This window comes from Podarcis raffonei, chromosome 13 (genome assembly GCF_027172205.1).
Source record: "Podarcis raffonei isolate rPodRaf1 chromosome 13, rPodRaf1.pri, whole genome shotgun sequence".
NCBI lineage: Eukaryota > Metazoa > Chordata > Lepidosauria > Squamata > Lacertidae > Podarcis > Podarcis raffonei.
Window position 1 is genome coordinate 52,645,393 of NC_070614.1, and position 19,424 is coordinate 52,664,816.

Genomic DNA, 19,424 nt, shown 5'->3' on the forward strand with positions numbered 1-19,424 from the left:
CGGCCCAGGACTTCCTATCACATGACCTGATCTGTTCTATGGTTTTGTGAGCATGTGAGTCTCGATGCCTCCGCTTCTTAGCGGAAGAGTAGATTCATTTGATCCCCATCCCTGCACCCCACTTGATCCCAAAAAACCCGGTGTCAATGAAGTGCTCATTTTGTTTTGTGCTGTTACTTTTTTTTCTATTAAAGAGGAAACTTTCTTAATTTTTTTTTATTCATGTTTTTGGAGTTAAGATGGTTCAATTTTTTTAATTAAAAAAACCTTCCTTTTGTATAAAAGTCTCCCCCCTGCCCCAGATCTCATTTTTACACTACACCCCCCCCCAAACGTGAGATCATTCTTTTGGGTTTTTTTTATTGTGTTTTTCTAACACTACAACTCTTTGCGTTTTGAAGGGTTTACAACCAAAGTGTCACTGGCGACGTTTGATTCCAGGGTCGCTGCCAGAATTGTGCTCTTTGCCCTGTTTGTAATAGAAAATGTGTTTGTTTCCTTTGCAGCCTGTTGCTGTTTCAGCTGCTAAAGTTTTCCATCCCATGCGGGGGGCGGAGGCAACTTGAGGCAAACCCCCAACATCCTTTGCCCCCTGTTTGAATCCCAGGGAAAGACCAGGCTATTGATGTGGGGTAGGAGTCCTTTTGGTTCTAGGGCACAGAGTTCAGATTCCATCTTCAGGCTGTACATAATAATTACCGTATTTTTTGCCCTATAAGACTCACTTTTCCCCTCGTCTTATGGAGCGAATGCAGGCTGCGCAGCTTTCACTGCGCAGCAATCCCTCTTGCTGTTCTGGCTTCTGAGATTCAGAATATTTTTTTTTCTTGTTTTCCTCCTCCAAAAACTAGGTGTGTCTTGTGGTCTGGTGTGTCTTATAGAACGAAAAATACGGTATTTTGTTGGCAGCGGAGACTGGATCCAAAAGTTCTCTTCTGCCAGCGAAAGGAGGAATACTTTCTCTGTCATACAAAGGGGGAACTCTTGGATCTAGGCCTGTATCTTGTGTGCGACACTATTGGGGGAACACAGCTCAGGACTGAAATGCGTCTGTTTTGCTCACAGACGTGTCCCCCCCCGCCCCAGCCCTTAAAATTCTTTTTAGAGAGAGAATTCGATTTTGAAGCCTCTCACTGGGCAGGATCTTCAGGGCTATAGTTCACGCTTTGCTGTGCGATGTAGGTGGACAGGAGAACAAACCCCAAAGAATCTCCACCTGCAAATTGTCACAGTAAGCCCTAAAACCAGGTTTTATGGGGCGCAGGCAGATTGTGCCCGCTTTGCTCCTTCCCTCTCGAGCTGAGGAGAAAGAACCACAATTCCTGCCTTAGTATTATGCCCGACCCAAGGGATTGTAGTGTCTCTGGCATTGCCATATCTTAAGAGCAAAAAAAGAGGACAGCCTGAGCCGCTGCCAGCCCGAGCTGGGGAAGTAGGCATGCGGTTGCGGGTGTGCAGAGTCCCCCCCCCCAAAAAAAACCCTGGACATTGCCTTTAAAATGTAAAAATCTGGATGGGCATGTTGGCCCTCCAAAAGAGAACATAATCGGGTTTTCCCAGACATACGGCAACCCTACTCCCATCCAAAAAAGCCGCCATCCTCTAAGCCGGGAATCTTCATTTTTTAATCGCAGGAGCGAATTGAGCTCGTGCAAAGTAAAGGCCTGGTCTTGTGGCTTTTGGAACACGTGAGTCAATCAGGGTGGAATATTTTGGGGTTTGTGCAACACTTTCAGGGCCTTTCTAACTAGGGACGCCCAGGATAAGAGCTGAGAGCCGAGATTCCTTGACACTTCCATCCTCCCGGATTCAGAAGCCAGGCCAGGGACTCTTGCAGAACACAACCTTTTCCTCACCTGGATGGGAAGGCGGTTCGGCCGGCTGCGCTGCGCCTCTCAGTTTCCACACCCAAGCGCAGAGCGTGGATGTTGAAATTTGCCTCTTGTTACCTCCTGAGCGGTGCCAGGTAGTATGTTGGTCTCGCTTCCTGCTTTCTCTCTCTCTCTCTTTTAAACTCTCCTGTCGCTGCCCCATCCAGAGTTGTAGCAATTCTATCCCCTGAATCCTGCAGCGTCTCATCCGGGGAAGAAGGGAAAAAGTGGAAGGGAGGAAGAGAGGGATTCAACGCCCCCCCCCGACTTGCCTCCCTCCCCAAACAGGGTACGAACTTCCTCTTCAATGGTGCTACTTCCTTCCCGCCTGCACGTTCCTGCGAGTCTTTGTCTCTAGGTTGCAGCAGGAGACACCCCCCTAGGGATTGGGGCCCCTCTCCAGTATTTAGCCCTCCCCTCTCTCCAGGGGCCTGGGTGTGTGTGTGCGTGCGTGTGATCGGTAGCAGATAACTATTTTGTAATAACATATTTATTTTTTAGCTCTTTTGTGTACAAAAAAAAAACACACCATTCAGTAATAATTAAAAAAAAACCTAATAAAACCAAGGTGTGTCAACTTGTGCGTTTTGTTTACGTGATGCTCGGAGAGGGGTGGGTTTTTTGGGGGGGGGGGGTTAAACCGGATGGCAAGATTTGGAATTAGTGCTTCAGGCATCTTGCAGTTCTTTGGCAAAAACCGGTCTTCGATACTCAAGGTCAGGGGTCAGCAAACTTTTTCAGCAGGGGGCCAGTCCACTGTCTCTCAGACCTTGTGGGGGGCCAGACTATATATATAAAGAACAAATTCCTATGCCCCACAAATAAGCCAGAGATGCATTTTAAATAAAAGCACACATTCTACTCATGTAAAAACACGCTGATTCCCGGAGCTTCCGCAGGCTAGATTGAGAAGGCGATTGGGCCGGATCCAGCCCCTGGGCCTTAGTTTGCCTACCCCTGCTCAAGGTCAAAACTGGAGGGTCAGCCCCTGGCCCGCCTTACAAGGGAAAGAAAGGAAAGTTTGGGGGAGGGGAGTGGCTATGGATTAAATTTACGCTGCGTGGGAATGGTTTATTTCCTTCCCCTGCTGACTGGAAAGTAACAGAACCTCCAGCGTTCCTGCTGTGGAATAGGTAGGTCCCTTCACGCTCCAGTCATTTCCTACCAAATTCTGCATGCAAATAACGCAGGAGCATTTCCCCGAATCGAGAGTGGTTTGCCCTCCTTAAATATATTCCAAGCAAGGTTGACAGCAAGGAGTGGCAGAGCACGAGGCAAGGTAAATAATGGAACAATTTCAAATGGCATCTGGGATGTTTTGCTGAAAAGCAGATTGTCCCATGATAAGGGGGTCATATAGATTTTTGTTGTTGTTGTTTTTTAGTCGTTTAGTCGTGTCTGACTCTTCGTGACCCCCTGGACCAGAGCACGCCAGGCCCTCCTGTCTTCCACTGCCTCCCGCAGTTTGGTCAAACTCATGCTAGTAACCTCAAAAACACTATCCAACCATCTCGTCCTCTGTCGCCCCCTTCTCCTTGTGCCCTCCATCTTTCCCAGCATCAGTGTCTTCTCCAGGGAGTCTTCTCTTCTCATGAGGTGGCCAAAGTACTGGAGCCTCAGCTTCACGATCTGTCCTTCCAGTGAGCACTCAGGGCTGATTTCATTAAGAATGGATGCGTTTGATCTTCTTGCAGTCCATGGGACTCTCAAGAGTCTTCTCCAGCACCATAATTCAAAAGCATCAATTCTTCAGCGATCAGCCTTCTTTATGGTCCAGCTCTCATTTCCATACATCACTACTGGGAAAACCATGGCTTTAACTATACGGACCTTTGTCGGCAAGGTGACGTCTCTACTTCTCAAGATGCTGTCTAGGCCTGTCATTGCCCTTCTCCCAAGGAGCAGGCGTCTTTTAATTTCGTGGCTGCTGTCACCATCTGCAGTGATCATGGAGCCCAAGAAAGTAAAATCTCTCACTGCCTCCATTTCTTCCCCTTCTATTTGCCAGGAGGTGATGGGACCAGTGGCCATGATCTTCGTTTTTTTGATGTTGAGCCTCAGACCATATTTTGCGCTCTCCTCTTTCACCCTCATTAAAAGGTTCTTTAATTCCTCCTCACTTTCTGCCATCAAGGTTGTGTCATCTCACAAGATAAGCTTGCCTTGCAGTTAAATTAGAAGAGTCACGCAAGGCAGAATCTGGCCCTACAGGTATCGCTAGACTACAGTTCCCATCATCCCTGGCTATTGGACATGTCAGTTGGAGCTGATGCGAACTAGTTTCCTCCCAACAGCTTCCTGGAAGAAGCAGGCCACCCTTTGCAGGTTGATAGGTGGTGGGCACTCTGCACAAGCTCAGGGGCACCATAGTTTATGGCTGCATCTGGCTAAGACAAACGGATCTGAGCCAGAAAGAGGGCGCACCCCAAGTGAAGCGAGAATGCCCTTGTTTAAATTCTGCCTCTTCTTCCCTGCCTTGGGACCCCAACATTATTCTTCTGACTGGGCTGTGGACCTCACTTTCTAAGGCCTAGAAACCCCTTGAGCCCTAATCCCCTTGCTTGGTTGTTGGGGAGGGCGGAAACTGGGCAGCCTGCCAGGGAGACCCCTGTGGCCCTCTGTACATGGACAGATGCACCCCTGGCTATAGCTTTAAATTAACCAGCGTGGCACATTGGTTAGAGTGTCGGACTAGGACCTTGAAGACCAGGTTTCAAATCCTGACTGGTTGACTGGTAGCCTAACCTACCTCGCAGGGTTGTTGTGGGGAGTAAAATTAGCGGGGCGGAGAACTATGCATGCCACCTTGATCTCCCTGAAAGAGAAAAGATGGTGTAATAAACATAAATCTGCCCTTATTCCCTTATGGGGGACACAACGAGCCCTTATAGAGTCCTTTGTAGGTTCTCCATCGGTCAGAGAAAATAACAGAGGCCAACCAGAGAATATTGAGAAGCAAAGCAGCTCGTAAGCCTGATCTTTATTGATCTGTTGCAACAGGGTGCCCCCTTCACACGCAGGAAAGGAGGAGGATCCAGAACCAAGGTGTGCCCGCCCTTATATAGACATTTTAAATTGCCTGCCCTGGAGTCCAAGACCACCCCCTGATACATCATACCTACATCACAGAAAGGGCGGTCTACAGCAGAAATCTGAGTGCGTTGTTTACCTCCTGTCTGGCAGGTTACCTGTTAATGCTCACTTGATTGGATACCCTGGGAAGCCTGGCCAGTCTTTTGTAATGACAAATACTTATTCCTGAGCCAGGTCACAGGCTCACTCTATTCATACACAGACATACCCTTAAGACAGGATTTGTGAAGGAAAAGACAATGGGGAGGCTTTTCCATTTTCCTTCGACCTTGCAGAAATATTTGAGGTCAATTTGGGAGGGACAAAATGGTTTCAGGACTTTTTCTGTGGGGTTTCAGACATGTGGTTTATATATTCAGTTATGAACATTTTTATATACAGTGTGTGTGTGTGTGTGTGTGTGTGTACACACACACACACACACACACATATATATATATATATACATAAAAAGGTAAAGGTACCCCTGCCCGTACGGGCCAGTCGTGTCCGACTCTAGGGTTGTGCGCCCATCTCACTCTAGAGGCCGGGGGCCAGCGCTGTCCGCAGACACTTCCAGGTCACGTGGCCAGCGTGACAAAGCTGCATCTGGAGAGCCAGCGCAGCACACGGAAACACTGTTTACCTTCCCGCTATAAAGCGGTACCTATTTATCTACTTGCACCCGGGGGTGCTTTCGAACTGCTAGGTTGGCAGGCGCTGGGACCGAAAGACGGGAGCGCACCCTGCCGCGGGGATTCGAACCGCCGACCATGCGATCGGCAAGTCCTAGGCGCTGAGGTTTTACCCACAGCGCCACCCACGTCCCATATATATATATACATATATGACCTTAATTTTTTTATTTCAGTGGGGCATTAATACAATAAAGCAGTGCTTTTTTTCTGGGGAGGGGGTACGCAGGGGTACGCACACCCCTAAACATTTTGCGAATTAAGTTTGGCCTCATTGAGGGGCATTATTTCAATATGAGTAGGAAAATGAGACATTTTTTGGGGGGGGAAAGCAGTGCAGTAAATGAATAAATGCACCCAGGGGTGCAACAGCCCTAGATTAGCAGGGGGAAGAAATGCACTTTGCATATGCTCAGGGCAGGCCAACTCTCTCCAAAAAAACCCCACCAAAACATGCTTCCCTCCTCTGCTGGCCTGGAAAGGAAAGCCACGTCTCCATGGGGGAAGAAAACTACAACTCCCAGCATGCCCCGGGGCCATGGGTGGGGCAGGAAGTAATTATCCCTATTCCCCCCCCCCCACATATTTGAGCTGATGACCTTGCATAAGGGGAGGGGAGGAGCAAGAGGGAGAAGCAGGCAAACAGAAACTTGCCAGCACCTCCGAGGCAGAGGAAGGCAGGTCCCATAGACACCCCCCAGCCATGCAGACTTTGAGGCTGCCCCCCAAGTTCTGCTGGAGCCTCCTGCGGCTGAGCAGCCCCCCAGGGTGAGTCTGGACCATGGTCTGGATAGGGGGCAGGAAAACTTGCCTTTTGCTGGGTGTGGGGTGGTGTGTTTTTTGGGGGGGGATCTTAGTGTGGGGCGCTTTGGAAGGGGGGGCTGGTGGAAAAGGGGTTTAGGGGTGCAGAGGGTGTGGGGAGATAGTGTGTCTGGTTCCAGGACACTCCCCATAAGTGGTTCCTTATGGGGGGACAGGATGATGGGGTTACCTGTTGAGGGAGGCGATAGGAGATAGCAGTGCTTTTTTTCCTTTAAAAATGTTTTGGGGAAATTTTTTTTTGGGGGGTACTCTTATTTTGACTCAAGAAAATCACAATTTTATAGTTCAAATCAGGGGAAGTAAGTACAGTAAATGGACCAAAGATTCACAAATTTTTTAGGGGTATGCTTACCCCCCAGAAAAAAAGCACTGACTTTGAACTGGAAGGGATTAAACGGAAGAGTCTTAACTGGACTTTGAACAAACGTACAATTATTCGTCGCTGCTTCGAACTTTACTGTGTTATTACCTTCCTAAGCGGGTCCTGTGTGCTGCTGTTCTGAGTAATTCTTTCTATAGGGTCGTGGGGGCACTGAGGATGGGTTTAAGGAAGCCAGGGGGTGGTGGCCCTAAAAACAAAATTGGGGACCCCTGCCCCACACCCACAAAAAGTCCTTAGAAACTTGGCTGTTTCTAAAAAAACATGCGTATTTACAACCACAGCCACTTTACCTGGCCAGGTAGTTGAGGAGCCATTTCACTAAACCACCCTCTTCTCCTGAATTACCCCTCGCTTTTCCCCCCCTTCCCAGGTCTGGTGGGCTCCCGGCTTTGACGTACCCCCCTCCACACCCAAATGGAAGGAGACTCTATGCTACGCAGACGGCGGAGGTATTTTGGGGGTGCTGGGGGGAAGGAGTAGGGCCTATTTCTAGTTACGCCTCTTTATTTTAATGGGAATCCCCGATTGTGGTGGATCGGGCCCAGGGGCTTTTGCAGTTTGATGGTTGTGCTAAGGGGTTTTTGTTTTTTGTTTTAGGGGGGAGGTTAAAAAAGATAAGGATTTGTGGGCTGTGTGGCGTGGGACGGTTGTTGGTTCGGGTGCTGGCAAAACAGGTCTGTGAACCTTTTAGCCCTTCCTCTATTGTTACCGGAGACACGTGGCTTCCTAATTTGACAAATGCCTATTGCGCACTCATTAATCTCATTTATGCTTGCAACACCCTTTGTTGGGCTTGACGCTTTCTGGGGGAGTGAGTCATGTTAACTTATCCCTTCCTCCATGTGGACTAGGAGCGTGGTGGGTTTAAAAACAAAAACCAGCTTTTGGAAAGTCAGGCGGATTTTATCCTAGGCTCATTGAGAACCCCAGCAGCTATTGGCCTCGCTTATTCCTTTCATCTTCTCCACTCCACCCCGGAAAAAGAATATATATAAATTCTGAAGCTCTGGTGCCCCAAATCCTTTTCAGGTTCCCATGACAGGGAGGCCAAAGTTCCCCCCCCCCCGAGTTGACGTGCTTTGAAGTCAGAGTGTGTCCTTAAGATGTGGTTGCTCTAAAAGGCAACCCTTTCTCAGCCGAATGTCTGGAACTGGCATCTATTAACTGCCCACCCCACAAAAGATGCATTTTGAACACCCCCCTTTTTTTTATAAACGCTCCACCCCAGAGGCAGCTGCAACCCCAACATGGTGAAATCTAGCCACACATTTCCACCACCTCAAACCGCATGGATTTGTAACTTGTCACTTCCAGACGTATTATTTTGTCTCGTAAATACGCTGCTTGCTTGTAGAACAAAAAGCGGTTTACGAAGATGACGGAACAGTGAAATTATCAATAAAAAACGCTTTAAAACGGCTGTTTAAAGCAATCGGATAACAAGGTCAGCAATAAGCTTAAAATATTTTTTAAAAAGCACGTGTAAACATTCCATATACCTGGGTAGGCTTGCCTAAACAAAAATGGTTTTTTGGTAATTGCTTTTATTAGAAGATTTTCTCGGGTAGCAAAAGTACGTAAAGCGTCTGCTCTCAGTTCATAGAGTCCTTCTTACATTGAATGTGAAACATTACTGTTAGGGGTTTGGGGGAAAGTAGAAGTGGGGAGGAAAAGGGGGGCAGAGAAAGTAAACTTTCATCCATCCATCTATCTATCATCTGCCTGCCTGCCTGCCTTCCTGCCTGTCTGTAATTTGCCTGGAAAAGAGCACAAAACGGTACCTGCCTGGTGTCAATAGGCAGGGAGTTCCAAAGTTTGGCTGCTGCTATGCTTAAAAGGCTGATTTCATACAAATAAGAATAACAATAATAATTTATTATTTATACCCCGCACATCTGGCTGGGTTTCCCCAGCCACTCTGGGCGGCTTCCAACAAAATATTAAAATACAGTAATACATCAAACATTAAAAGGTTCCCTAAACAGGGCTGCCTTCAGATGTCTTCTAAAAGTCAGATAGTTTATTTCCTTGACATCTGGTGGGAGGGCGTTCCACAGGGCGGGTGCCACCACCGAGAAGGCCCTCTGCCTGGTTCCCTGCAACCTCACTTCTTGCAGTGAGGGAATCGCCAGAAGGCCCTCGGAGCTGGACCTCAGTGTCCGGGCAGAACGATGGGGGTGGAGACGCTCCTTCAGGTATACTGGGCTGAGGCCGTTTAGGGCTTTCAAGGTCAGCACCAAAACTTTGAATTGTGCTCAGAAATGTCCTGGGAGCCAATGTAGGTCTTTGAGGACTGGTGTTATAGCTGCCGCATTCTGGATTTGTTGTAGTTTCCAGGTCTCCTTCAAGATAGCCCTACGTAGAGCGCATGGCAGTAGTCCAAGCAGGAGATAACCAGAGGATGCGGAGCAGGGATTGTGTGTCACCTGCAGCCCTGCCGGTTTTGCAAATTGAGGTGTTATCCTGGATATCCTTCCCTCCCTGACTTCCACGTGGCATTTTCTAGGGGAAAGGTCAGGTTATTTAATCCCCGATTTGGGAAGTATGTAGGGGAAAGGTGACCTGTCACCAGCTGAGCCCCAGGCGCCCTGGTGACATGGCTGCAAAAGGAGGATTGCTCATCCCAGCTGCGGTGGAATTCCTGGAACAAAGCGGCAAATGTCCCAGCCGTCCTGGGATCCCGCCAGGATTTTCCTCTGCAGTTTCCCTCCCACTGCAGGGTTGATTTCAGGTTCGGCTCCAGTCTGAACCAGTAAGAGGCACTGTGCTGGGTTTGGCTGGAGGACCAGCTCCCTGCTCCCAGAAGTTGGCAGGCTGAATCATAGTACAGTGGACGCTCGGGTTGCGAACGTGATCTGTGCGGGAAGCACGTTCGCAACCTGCAGCGCTGTGCATGCATGGGTTGCAATTCGGCACATATGCAAAGCGCGATTTAGCGCTTCTGTGCAAGCACCGAAACCCAGAAGTAACCCGTTCAGGTACTTCCAGGTTTGGCACAGTGTGCAACCCGAAATCACACAACCTGAAGCATCTGTAACCCGAGGTATGACTGTATTATAGAATTGGGAGGGGATCCCCACGGATCATCTAGCCCAACCCCCGACAATGCTGGAATCTCAGCTAAAGCATCCATGGCAGATAGCCTTCGAACCTTTGCTGAAAAACCTCCAAGCAAGGAGAAGCCCGCCTCGTCGCAAAGGGGTCCATTCCACTGTCAAGCAGCTCTTGCTGTCAGAATGTTCCTCCTGGTGTTGAGCTGGAACCTCCTTTTTTATAATTTCATTTCATTTTGCATTTCACTTTTCATTTGTATACCACCTTTCTGTTTTACTATACCCAAGGTGGTTTGCAATCTGAAGAAACGACAAAGAACGTACACCTTATCACAGTCTAATCCAACGCAAAAATGTGATCATAAAACATAACTTTAGAATAAGCAACTTATATCAAATAAAGTAATATTCAATAATAATTATAATAATAATAATGGTAATAATAATGATAATAATACAGTCATACCTCGTGCTGCGTTAGGTTCATGTTGCATCTTTTCAGCTTGCGAACGCGGCTTCTGAAAAAAGGTCGCCAACTGGAGCACTTACTTCCAGGTTTGCAGTGTTTGGGTTCCAAGTTGTTTGGGTACCAAGGCTTTTGAGAACCAAGGGACCACTGTAATAAAATTACAGAGAAATGAGAAGAAAAAATGGAAAGAAATTTAAACGAAAAATCTTATCAAAGACATACAGTTTAAGAAATACAAACCATCATCGACATTACTATAAACATATATTTCCAGTAAGAAGTCCTTTTATCTTCACCTTAACAATTTTTCCTCGCTACTCGTAGTTTCTTATCTACGCCTAATCTCTGTTTTTATTCCCTTATTTGTTAATGACTCCCTTCTACGCGGTCCCTAATTTCTCATATCTTAAAATTTCTGCGTCCGTTCTTGTTCTACGGAAGCCCATTCTCTTAACTCTGGAATTTAATCTATGCTCAACCAAGAGTTATCATTGGAAATATATTTCATCATCTAATTTTTAAAAACATCCCATTCTGCTTTGATTCTCGGCCGAGGTCCTTCTGTTGACTGGTCAGCAGGTTGATAAGTCAACAAAGCTTTATATATAATTTCTCTAGCCGGAAAGCCTCTAACACCAGATAACTTTCTTGTTGCTTTTTGCAGGCCGTGCTGGATAAATCGAGTGCGAAGTCCGACGCAGTTTCCCAAGCGATACCGGAAAAGAAACCTTTAATTGCAGTAGGTGCTTTTTTACTATTTTGGGGCGGGGACGATGACAGGGAATTGATGGTGGGGAAGATATTCGGCAGATTGAATTGAATTTTCGGAAAAACAAAGGGCTTAGGTGGTCTCCTGGTTCTCTGACCTGCCACCCCAGTTTCGAGGGAAAATGCTGTCCTGAAAAATCGGAGTCGTATATTGCTGTGCAAACCCCTGACCTCCCCATTGCCTTGAGCTTCCGGGATGTTATGGGGTATTCAAAAACATTTGTTCTCTGTGCTCGGAGGACGGTGGGGGAGAGGGCTGCCTAGGCAAGGGCCCCCCAAGCATTTTGGGACTTAACTGTTTGAAAGGCTGCCTTTTAAATTAAATTAAATGCCTCTTGAGAGTCCCATGGACTGCAAGAAGATCAAACCTCTCCATTCTGAAGGAAATCAGCCCTGAGTGCTCACTGGAAGGACAGATCGTGAAGCTGAGGCTCCAGTACTTTGGCCACCTCATGAGAAGAGAAGACCCCCTGGAAAAAACCCTGATGTTGGGAAAGATGGAGGGCCCAAGGAGAAGGGGACGACAGAGGACGAGATGGTTGGATAGTGTTCTGGAAGCGACCACCATGAGTTTGACCAAACTGCGGGAGGCAGTGGAAGACAGGAGGGCCTGGCGTGCTCTGGTCCAGGGGGTCACGGAGAGGCGGACATGACTAAACGACTAAACAACAACAACAAAATGCCCTTTTCAACGTGCCATGTGAGGGACGGTTAATAATAATAATAATAATAAAGTTTTATTTATACCCCGCCCTCCCCGGCCAGAGCCGGGCTCAGGGTGGCTATCACCAGTAAAATTACAATTAAAAATACAATTAAAAAAAAAAACCAATTTAAAATACAGGTTAAAATAGAGTTGGATTGTCTTTGTTCTTATTTTTAATATTTTTTAAATATATTGTAATTTTGTGTTGTGAACCGCCCTGAGATCTATGGGCGTATGGCAGTATGCAAATTTAATATATGGTGATAATTCTGCTGCAAACCCCCCCACTGTCTTTGGAATACCTTAAGAACATAAGGATTGCCGTGCTGGATCAGGCCAGAGGCCCAGCTAGGCCGGCAGCCTGTTCTCGCCGGGGGTCACCCTGATGCACATTATCGGAAACCCCTGAGCAGGATCCGAACACAAGACCCTCTCCCCTCCTGCGGTTTCCAGCGACCGGCGTCTAAAGGAACGTTGCCTCTGACAGCGGAGCCGTTTTCCAAAAATATAGCTAAATGTAAATTAACAAATATAATTAAATGGGATGATAAGGGTGTGAGCGCGACAGCCCTGGCAGCTAATTATAGGGCAGGTATAATTCCAAAACGTACGCATGTGGGTGTTTCTGCATCGGCGAAAGTTGGCTGGTATTAATATCTCTCCTGCCTTTCTTCTCCTTTGCAGAGAGAGACGTGGTTTAAATTTATGTCGGTCTGCATGCGGCTGTCGGTTGTGAGCTACCGCAGGAGCATCTGAACCGACATGGGGTGTTTTTGTTACGCAGAGTGAGGCCCTCTAATCCAGGCTGGCTGGCTGGTTCTCCAGGGTCTCTGATTATTCCTTCCAAGCCCTTCACGGAGGTGGCAGGATTGAACCCAAGACCTTATGCTGGCCACACAGGTGCCTTTCCCACCAGATTCCTAAGAATGTAAGGAAAACCTGCTGGATCAAGCCCATGGCCCAGCCAGCCCAGGATCCTGTGCTCACAGTGGCCAACCACGTGCAGGATTCGATCACAAGAGCCCTCTCCCCTCCTCCTGTGGCTTCCAGCGACCGATATTTTTATAATTTTTATTAATAACATTCCAATTGGTAACAGATCAAATCAAATCTTGATACCCACAACGTAACTGGCTGTGTTTAACTATCTAAATTCTTTATACATCATATAAGCATAACTCTCTTCACATTATCTAATTGAGTAGAAGCAATTAAGGACCAACATTTAGAACAGGAAATGCAAATAGATCAGTTCTTATATACGTAACGTCCAAATGGAAGCTTTTTGTGTTCCACGTATGTCTTAGCGCATACAAGTGTCAAACGTAACAACTTTAAGGAGCAGTACTTGCAGAAGATGAACTTTTCTTTGTAATGTTCCACATTTTCCTTTTGCAAAGTACGGTAGTTGTATGCTGTATGCAGGTATCAGACGAAGGATATGAAAGATCTTAACATGTGCCTTTGCAAAATATAGTTGCTGTATGCCGGTGTTAGACAAAAGAACTTAAACGTGACAAGGATTCCCGGAATAATACTTTGTTTTGCCTTGCCGGGCTTCGTCAGCCGTGCATACTCTAAATAATCATAATACAAAAAGATAAAGCCAGTTATATATTCCAAATTAAACAATTTAATGGGACTTCCCATGTTCTGGCTGTTGGGAGAAAGTTTCTTTCACTTCTCTTGTTTTTTCCAGTTTCATAATTCCGCTCCTAAGCTTTGTCTTATCATTGCAATCGCTGGTGTATGACTTTCTATCATATTTAGCAAATTCGTATGTCTATTAACCTGCAAGAGGCCTTTTTATTCTGTCTTGTTATCCGTCGGTTGATTTTCAACTCACCACCCCCTTCATTCCACAGGTCAAGAGCTCTGCACTCTCTTTCATTTGAGTTAGGCGCAGCAGTCTTTCAGATCTCTTAACGAGCTGATAGTCCAAATACGAGTTTTCCGTAGAAAAGCAATGCTGTGGTGAATATTTCACAAGTCAATAATTGTGTGGTTCCTCTAAAATCCTAGCTTGCTAGCCCCCGGGCCCTACGGGAAGCTTGCAAAGATCAATTCACCCTCATTTTCACATTAATCCATGTACAAAAGCAGATGCAGCTTTTGGTGTGAAATATTAAAAACGAAGATCGTGGCCATTGGTCCCATCACCTCCTGGCAAATAGAAGGGGAAGAAATGGAGGCAGTGAGAGATTTTACTTTCTTGGGCTCCATGATCACTGCAGAGGGTGACAGCAGCCACGAAATTAAAAGACGCCTGCTTCTTGGGAGAAAAGCAATGACAAACCTAGACAGCATCTTAAAAAGCAGAGACATCACCTTGTCGACAAAGGTCCCTATAGTTAAAGCTCTGGTTTTCCCAGTAGTGATGTATGGAAGTGAGAGCTGGACCATAAAGAAGGCTAATCGCCGAAGAATGGATGCTTTTGAATTCTGGTGCTGGAGGAGACTCTTGAGAGTCCCATGGACTGCAAGAAGATCCAACCTCTCCATTCTGAAGGAAATCAGCCCTGAGTGCTCACTGGAAGGACAGATCCTGAAGCTGAGGCTCCAAGACTTTGGCCACCTCATAAGAAGAGAAGACTCCCTGGAAAAGACCTGATGTTGGGAAAGATGGAGGGCACAAGGAGAAGGGGATGACGGAGGACGAGATGGTTGGACAGTGTTCTTGAAGCCACCAGCATGAGTTTGACCAAACTGTGGGAGGCAGTGGAAGACAGGAGTGCCTGGCGTGCTCTGGTCCAGGGGGCCACGAAGAGGCGGACACGACTAAACAACAACAACAACAACATTCCCCAATTGTATTCCATCGGTTGTCTTCAGCCCCCACTGGGTGGAGACCGTTTCTCTTTTGTCCTGCCTCACAGCCTGTGCCATTTTCTCATCCCAGCGACCAATATTGAGAAGTACCGTATTTTTCGCTCCATAAGACGCACTTTTTTCTTCCGAAAAAGTAAGGGGAAATGTCTGTGCATCTTATGGAGCGAATGCGTGGTCCCTGGCGCCGAATTGCCCAGGGGCAAAAAGCAGATCATGCTTTTTTTCCGGAAAGAGGGAAGTGGGTGTTGAAACAAAGCCGCTGATCGGTTCAGGGAGAGATAAGGGGTGCTAGAGATAAAGGAGGCTGCCTGGGAGGGGGAGGTAAAGACAGCAAACTTGCAAAGGGGGTAAACAGGAAGACCAAAGCAATAAGGAGAGAAATTAGAAGGAAAGGAGGAGCAAAAAACTGCTCCAGCCTAAGGAAAAGGCACTAAAGCAAAGGAGGGAAGGGAGTGTTGAAAGGAAACAGCTGATCGGTGGGATCGGAAGAGAGATAAGGGAGGCTAGTGGGAGGAGGGAGGTAAAATCCCATGGATCCTCAGGATTTTTGCATTGGATCACCCCAAATTCACCATCAGATCACATAGCATGTCCATGGCTGCAGCCTGCACCAAAAAAATCACGCACCCACTGTTGCCTGGGGCTGCAATGGCGCAAAAACGTGGTTCCAAAGCACAGATCCACATGGATCCTCAGGATTTTTGCATTGGGTCACCCAAATTCACCATCAGATCACATGTCTGTGGCCACAGCATGAACCACAAAAATCATACATCCACTGTTTCTTTCAAAAAAATTTTTTTCTTGTTTTCCTCCTCTAAAAACTAGGTGTGTCTTATGGAGCGCAATATACGGTATTACTGCCTTCAGAACCCTCCTGACTACTTGTCCTCCCTGGGTTGGTCTAATCCATCTTTAAAGGCATCCATGTTGGGTGCCCTCCTTCCCTCCGGTGGCAGGGAGTTCCAGAGTTTCTATGCATTGTTGACCGAAGGGCTTCCTTTTTAATCCGTCCTGAATACCTCTAACATTCAGCTTCTAGTGCTGTGAGAGAGGGAGAAAATGTTTGTCGCTTTCTCTGGGATATGCATGATTTTGTCGAATTCCGTCATGCTGGCTCTCACTCGCATTTCCTCTAAATTTAAGAAGCCCCAAGTGTTGCAACTCTTCCTCTTGTTCTCCATCCAGGAGTCGAAGTCATTTGCCGTTGGGATGTTCAAGGGCCAAGTCAACACAGAACAAGTCTTCCCTTATCCTTCAGGTAAACACCAGGGGCTTGGAGAGGAGACGGGATGGAGGGATTTTAATGTTTGATGTCTTACTGTGTTTTAGTTTGTTGGAAGCTGCCCAGAGTGGCTGGGTAACCCAGTCAGATGGACACCATGTAAATAATAATAATAATCCAGAGTACAGTGGTACCTCGGGTTACATACGCTTCAGGTTACATACGCTTCAGGTTACACATTCCGCTAACCCAGAAATAGTACCTCGGGTTAAGAACTTTGCTTCAGGATAAGAACAGAAATCGGGCTTCAGTGGCACGGTGGCAGCAGGAGGCCCCATTAGCTAAAGTGGTGCTTCAGGTTAAGAACAGTTTCAGGTTAAGAACGGACCTCTGGAACGAATTAAGTACTTAACCCGAGGTACCACTGTATTGGGAAATGATCCATAAGGAATTGAAAAAAATGTTTAAAAGTACTTTCCAAACAAACCCAGAGTCCTTTCTGTTGGGGATAATTCAGACTGAAATTCCCAGGTGTCAAAAAAGGTTATTTATGTACGCCACTGCTGCGGCCCGTGTTTTGTTAGCCCAAAAATGGAAAACGAGCGAGGTCCCAACCAAAGAAGAATAGCAATATGATGGAATATGCTCAGCTTGCAGACTTAACATATAGAATGAGAAAACAAGAAGAAGATACGTTTAAAGAAGTGTGGGAAACGTTTATTGACTATATGAGAAATATATTGATGCTGGCAGCATTAAGATAAATCCAACAGTGTAAATAGGTTTTGATGGATGCAATAATGGAATACTGAATGGTGTCGTTTTTGTAAAATATTCAGGGATTTGTGATATGTAAAATGAACCATGGAAAGAGAAGAAGGGAAGTCACTGGTATCTTAAGGATGAAAAATGGGTATTTTAAATTGTAAAACTGAAAACTTAATAAAATTATATACAGAAGGAAAGGAAATGCAAATAATGATATAATAATAGCAATTCATACACCTCCCAGAAACCCAGCACAAGACCCCCTTCATTTTGAGTCCTGGGTCTGCCTCATTTCCTGTACTTTCCTCCTGAGAACTAGGCACGTCAATCAGCGGCCCATGTTTGACCTAGTCCAGCACCCCCAACCTTCGGCCCTCCAGATGTTTTGGACTACAATTCCCATCATCCCTGACAACTGGTCCTGTTAGCAAGGGATCATGGGAGTTGTAGGCCAAAACATCTGGAGGGCCACAAGTTGGGGGTGCCTGACCTAGTCCTAGAGACCATGAGTAGGCAAACTTAGGCCCAAATCCAGTCCAATCGCCTTCTCAATCCAGCCTGCGGGTGGTCCGGGAATCGGCGTGTTTTTACATGAGTAGAATGTGTGCTTTTATTTAAAATTCATCTCTGGGTTATTTGTGGGACCTGCCTGATATTTTTACATGAGTAGAATGTGTGCTTTTATTTAAAATTCATCTCTGGGTTATTTGTGGGACCTGCCTGGTGTTTTTTACATAAGTAAAATGTGTGCTTTTATTTAAAATGCACCTCTGGGTTATTTGTGGGGCCTGCCTGGTGTTTTTACATGAGTAGAATGTGTGCTTTTATTTAAAATGCGTCTCTGGGTTATTTGTGGCGCATAGGAATTCGTTCATTATTATTTTTTTTCAAAATATAGTTCGGCCCTCCACAAGGTCTGAGGGACAGTGGACCGGCCCCCTGCTGAAAAAGTTTGCTGACCCCTCTCCTAGACAAACACATTTCTTAATCTCGCTTCCTTCTTCCATAAAGGGCAAGGCAGAGGGAGGTCTGTGGGCTTGCATTTTAAGTCTAAGAACGTTGGCTGAGGATAGGAAAGGCCAACTCTAGGTGTGCAGGGCTAAGTTGCCCCCTTTTCCTTAATAATAATAATTTTATACCCCACCCATCTGGCTGGGTTTCCCCAGCCACTCTGGGCAGCTTCCAAACGAATATTCAAAACAATGCGGCTTGGCGTGCAGTTAAGAGAATCTAGCCAGCCGTCTCAGATGGGAAAAGCTTGGAGAGTCCAAAAAGGTGCATGTTGGGGTTTGGAAAAGCAGTTTGCTAGGAGGAAGGATCAACGCAGGGGCTGATATTTTCCTTCCCTTCTCTTATTACAGTTCTAAATGAAGATCAAGCCCAGACACTGAGAGAGCTGGTGGGCCCCGTCTCTCGGTTCTTTGAGGTGAGGACTCCCAGAATGACGTCTGTCTTAATAATAATAATAATTTATTAGGGCAGGGTCAGAATTATGTGGGTGGGAACTGCGGAGAAATGGCAGGTTTTGCCTGAACCTTCGGGGACATATTCCCAACAGCGAGGGGAAACGCAGAATGGGTTTAAATCACAGGTAGGCAAACTAAGGCCTGGGGGCTGGATCCAGCCTTCTAAATCCGGCCTGCGGAAGGTCCGGGAATCAGCTTGTTTTTACATGAGTAGAATGAGCCCTTTTATTTAAAATGCATCTCTGGGTTATTTGTGGGGACTGCCTGGTGTTTTTACAGGAGTAGAATGTGTCCTTTTATTTAAAATACATCTCTGGGTTATTTGTGGGGCATAGGAATTCGTTCATTTCCTCCCTTCCAAAAAATATAGTCCGGCCCCCCACAAGGTCCAAGGGCCGGTGGACCGGCCCCCTGCTGAAAAAGTTTGCTGACCCCTGGTTTAAATAGATGCTTTTCCCATCATCTGACTCTCCCTTCCTCCCTCTCTCCACCAGGAGGTGAACGACCCGGCCAAAAATGATGCGCTGGAGAAGGTGGAGGATAAGACCATGGAAGGCCTCAAGGAGCTGGGAGCTTTTGGCTTGCAAATCCCCGTCGAGCTTGGGGGGCTGGGGCTCAGCAACACCCAGGTGAGGCTCGAGGGCTGGCGGCCCCCCCATCCTTCCCCTAAATGCTACCAGACTCGGAGGGAAGCCTAGGAACATAGTTGTCAACCGTCCCTTATTGGGCGGGACAGTCCCTTATCCCAGCGCCGTGTCCCGCTGCTGTCCCTTATTGATGATGTCCCTTAAATTTCCCGGGTTTCAAAGGAAGCAGCTCCTCTCCCTCCCTCCCTCCCTGCCGGCCAGGGAGGAGGGAGGCTCCAACTGGGTTGCTTGGCTGCCTGGCCCGCCCCCCTCCGGCCCCCTCTCACCAGCCTCGGCCCCCGGGAACCCCTCCCTGCTGGGACTGAGGAGCCTTGAGAGGAGAGCAAGGGCAACCATAGAGAAAGCAGTTCAGAGAGAGGAGGAGGAGGCAGGTGTTCCAAGGGCTAACCATAGAGGGGGAAAGCGGAGGAAGGAGCGCAAGAGCTTCTCCCATAGATTTGTAGTGGTAGACTAGCATAGTGATCTGCGGGTTTACTTTGGGCGCTATTTCCCCCCCCCTCCTCCTGCCCCACCTGGTGGAATTGAGAGCTGCAGATGGAGCACGAGAGAAAAGATACAGAACTGCAGCAGCATCTTCGTAGCTTGGACTTCGTTTTGCGCAAAAAGTGGTTGCTGCTTGTAGTTATTTAATTGCAGTGCTTCATCAGCTGG

The 19,424-nt window shown here is 47.1% G+C and overlaps 1 protein-coding gene across 1 annotated transcript in view; it reads left to right on the forward strand.

Moving 5' to 3' along the window:
* The first annotated feature begins 6,217 nt into the window (after positions 1–6,217).
* The window catches only part of ACADVL (acyl-CoA dehydrogenase very long chain), a 30,569-nt gene continuing 17,362 nt past the window's right edge, over positions 6,218–19,424 (forward strand). The window contains exons 1-6 of the mRNA XM_053362217.1: positions 6,218–6,406; positions 7,213–7,291; positions 11,029–11,103; positions 15,856–15,928; positions 18,022–18,086; positions 18,621–18,755. Of these exons, the coding sequence (XP_053218192.1) occupies positions 6,342–6,406; positions 7,213–7,291; positions 11,029–11,103; positions 15,856–15,928; positions 18,022–18,086; positions 18,621–18,755 (492 nt within the window). The 5' untranslated portion in view covers positions 6,218–6,341. The remainder of the gene's footprint in view (positions 6,407–7,212; positions 7,292–11,028; positions 11,104–15,855; positions 15,929–18,021; positions 18,087–18,620; positions 18,756–19,424) is intronic.